Genomic DNA, 2,970 nt, shown 5'->3' with positions numbered 1-2,970 from the left:
GTACCCACGGATCCGGAAACCGTGGCCCCACACGTCCTTCAGGTCTGGTGTCCTTTGATTGAAGTGAGTGACTCTGGTGGTGTCATTGATCGCTCTGACAGATTTTTCTTTTGCTCTAGTCTTGCTGCCAGGTCTGCGGAAAAGAGAATCCTGTGTTCTCAGGCTCGGCTTGCGTCTCATTCTGCCTGGGCCGAGCTACGGAGGGATTGGGCCGCCGGGACGTCACGTGGACCGGGGCCGGATAATGGCGGGCGCTGCAGAAGATGCGCGAGCTCTTTTCCGGGCTGGGGTCTGCGCGGCCCTGGAGGCCTGGCCGGCCTTGCAGGTCAGTGGGGCCAGGGCAAGGTCAAGGTTGGGGCCAGGGCAAGGTCAAGGTTAGGGCCGGGGCAGAACAGGAGTTGGTTGGGCTAGGTGCCTGAGGCTTGGCTAGGCGGCGTAAGAGGAGTTGGCTGGGCGGCGTAAGCGGCCTCCAGGCAACTCCAAGTCTGCTCCCAAGTTGACGTGATGGGCTTGGACCTGTGTTTACAGATCGCTGTGGAGAATGGCTTCGGGGGTGTGCACAGCCAGGAGAAGGCCAAGTGGCTGGGGGGTGCAGTGGAGGATTACTTCATGCGCAATGGTGAGTGAATGTGAGGCGCTGCGAGCAGCCTGTGTGGGGGTGTGGAGAAGAGCCCCATCCCGCAGAGCCTGCATTTCCTCTCGAGCAGTTGTGGATTGGTACCTAAAGGCGAGGTGGAATGAATTCAGTTTTTGGAGTCAGAATCCTGGATTCCAGTGCTTTACGGGCTGTGCCACTGACTCGTGGGATTACTCTGGACAAGGCAATTTACCTCCCTGAGACTCCGTTTCCTTGTTCCTAAAATGCGTATAAAAGTATCCACCACAGCGCTGTACAGTAGAAATATTATGCTAGTCACATGTAATTTAAATTTTTTAGTAGCCACTTTAATAAAGCAAAAAGCAGATGAAACCAATGTTAGTAAACTCATTGTATACGAAATATTTCAACATGTAATCAGTATAAAACATTGAGATATTTTACATTTTTTAGTATTGTTTTCAAAATCTGGTATTTTAGTTTTAGCGCATTTCGATTTGGCCTAGCCATATTTCAAGCCCTCAGTAACCACCTGTGGCTGTTTGGACAGCAAAGATCTTCACTGTAGGCTTGTCTTGAGGGATATACAAGAACAAGAGGCCCAGTAGAGAGCCTGTTGCATAGTATGGTTTTTAAAAAAGCCTTCATTCAATTTCTAGCTTTGGAGATGACATTAGGCACAGTCATCTCTCTCAAGAAAGTATACTATCCAGTGAGGATCCACACACGTAGTTACAACATTGATAGATTTTCTGATAAAGAGGAGCTCAGTGTGCATGGGGTAACAGGCTGGGGAGACAGGTTCTCAGTGGAGGTGCTGAATTGGGCTGGATCTTAATGAGAAGGAGTTAACTAGGTGGGGGAAGCAGAGAGACAGCAATACTCAAGTTCTGTGGCATGAGGGTATAATGTGTTATATTTGGAAAGTAGCAGGGAGCTCAGTATTGGAGTATGGGTGTGTGTGCATGGGGGTGGGTGGAGGAGTGGTAGAGAATGAAGCTGGGGTATGGGAAGCCCCCCTGAAAAGCATAAGACATGGAAGCCCTTATGTGCCTTTGATTTTATCATTTAGGCCAGTGTTTGCCAAAATTCATGCTAACTAGTCCTGTTAGATGTTCAGTGAAGAAGCTTCTCCAGTCACGTTATGTAAGAAAAACTCTTTTCTTCTGCTCCCACTGAAAAGTCTCAACACTCATGAACATATTAAAGGCTTGGGTAAGAATAAGAACCACTAAAAAACCTGTTTGCTTTTGTTTCTCATTAGCTTTCTATGGATAGTGTCCCTTAAGACCTAGCAGAACAGATATTTCTCAAAGGCAAACTATAAAACACTGCAGTAGGTGGTAAAAATTCGTGGGGAGGTTCTAAGGTGAGAAATAGGGTGGGATTTGCTGGCTAGAAAGTTCAGGAAGTAATCAGTATGAAGCATAGCCTGGAGAGGGAAAGACTGATGAGAATGCTGTTTTTGTCTGGACACTGATGAGGCCTGAAATAGGACAGTGGCAACAGGCATGGAAAAGAAGGGGTGGAATAGGGCCTTGGAGACTGGTTGGCTGTAGACAGGGAGGGAAAAAGAGGCAAGTTCCTGGTTTGAGTTGATGGGTGGATTAGGTGTCTTTTCACGGAGTAGAGGAACCCTGGAGGATGCGAAGCAGGTTCAAAGAGTAAGGTGATGAGTCTGGCTTTGGATATGGAGGATTTGCGGCATCTGTGAAATGTTCAGGCACAGAGTAGTCTCAGTTGGAGATAAATTTGGGGGATATTAAGTTTGAGTGGTAGGCAAAGCCAAGAGTGTGGATGAGCTCTCCCAGGGAAAGCACATAGAGGGGAGAGGGCTAGGAGCTTTGTGGAAGACTTTCTTGAGATACTCTCTAATTCAGAAAAAGTAGAGCATAGGCCCATAGGTAACTGAAGCCCAGAGAGGAAGGTGGCTCGGTCAGAGTCACACAGTAGGATGTCAGTGTCAAGGCTATGGTGATTTCATCATTGAAATTACTATGTCCATTTCTTCTTAACTATCCCATTGGTCTGTGGCTTCTTTTTATCAGTGGAACCACAGTTGTGAAGGTTCTCTATACTTCAAAAACTTCAGCTTTTACATGACACAAATTAACATGGATTATGGATCTTCACTGTGCTAGGCATTGTGTTGGATGGTTCCTCCTAACAGACCTTTGAGGAGGCCACCATTAGCCCCACTTTACAGATGAGAAAACTGAGGCTCAGAAAGAAGTAGCTTGCTCAAGGTCTCATAGAGGGAAGGCTAGTTAGAATAGGCCAGATGAAAGAGGGTGAGTGTAGGGCTAGGAGTTGTGGAAAGAGGCCTTGGTAGGAAGAGATTGGAAATGAGGTATTAATATTTAGTGGTTCTT

General features: G+C 47.1%; 1 protein-coding gene across 2 annotated transcripts in view; it reads left to right on the top strand.

The window, feature by feature from the left end:
* The first annotated feature begins 233 nt into the window (after positions 1-233).
* The window catches only part of TSR2 (TSR2, 20S rRNA accumulation, homolog (S. cerevisiae)), a 4,720-nt gene continuing 1,983 nt past the window's right edge, over positions 234-2,970 (top strand). Inside the window, exons 1-3 of one of the 2 annotated variants that reach the window (XM_011991992.1) lie at positions 234-325; positions 529-553; positions 601-619. In XM_011991992.1, coding sequence (XP_011847382.1) covers positions 264-325; positions 529-553; positions 601-619 — 106 coding nt within the window. In that variant the 5' untranslated portion in view covers positions 234-263. Of the gene's footprint in view, positions 326-528; positions 620-2,970 lie in introns of both variants that reach the window. The other variant, XM_011991991.1, reaches the window with a different exon arrangement.

The sequence above is a fragment of the Mandrillus leucophaeus genome, unplaced genomic scaffold, assembly GCF_000951045.1.
Source record: "Mandrillus leucophaeus isolate KB7577 unplaced genomic scaffold, Mleu.le_1.0 Scaffold400, whole genome shotgun sequence".
NCBI lineage: Eukaryota > Metazoa > Chordata > Mammalia > Primates > Cercopithecidae > Mandrillus > Mandrillus leucophaeus.
The sequence above is the reverse complement of the archived record's forward strand: the minus strand, read 5'-3'. Positions and strand labels throughout refer to the sequence as shown.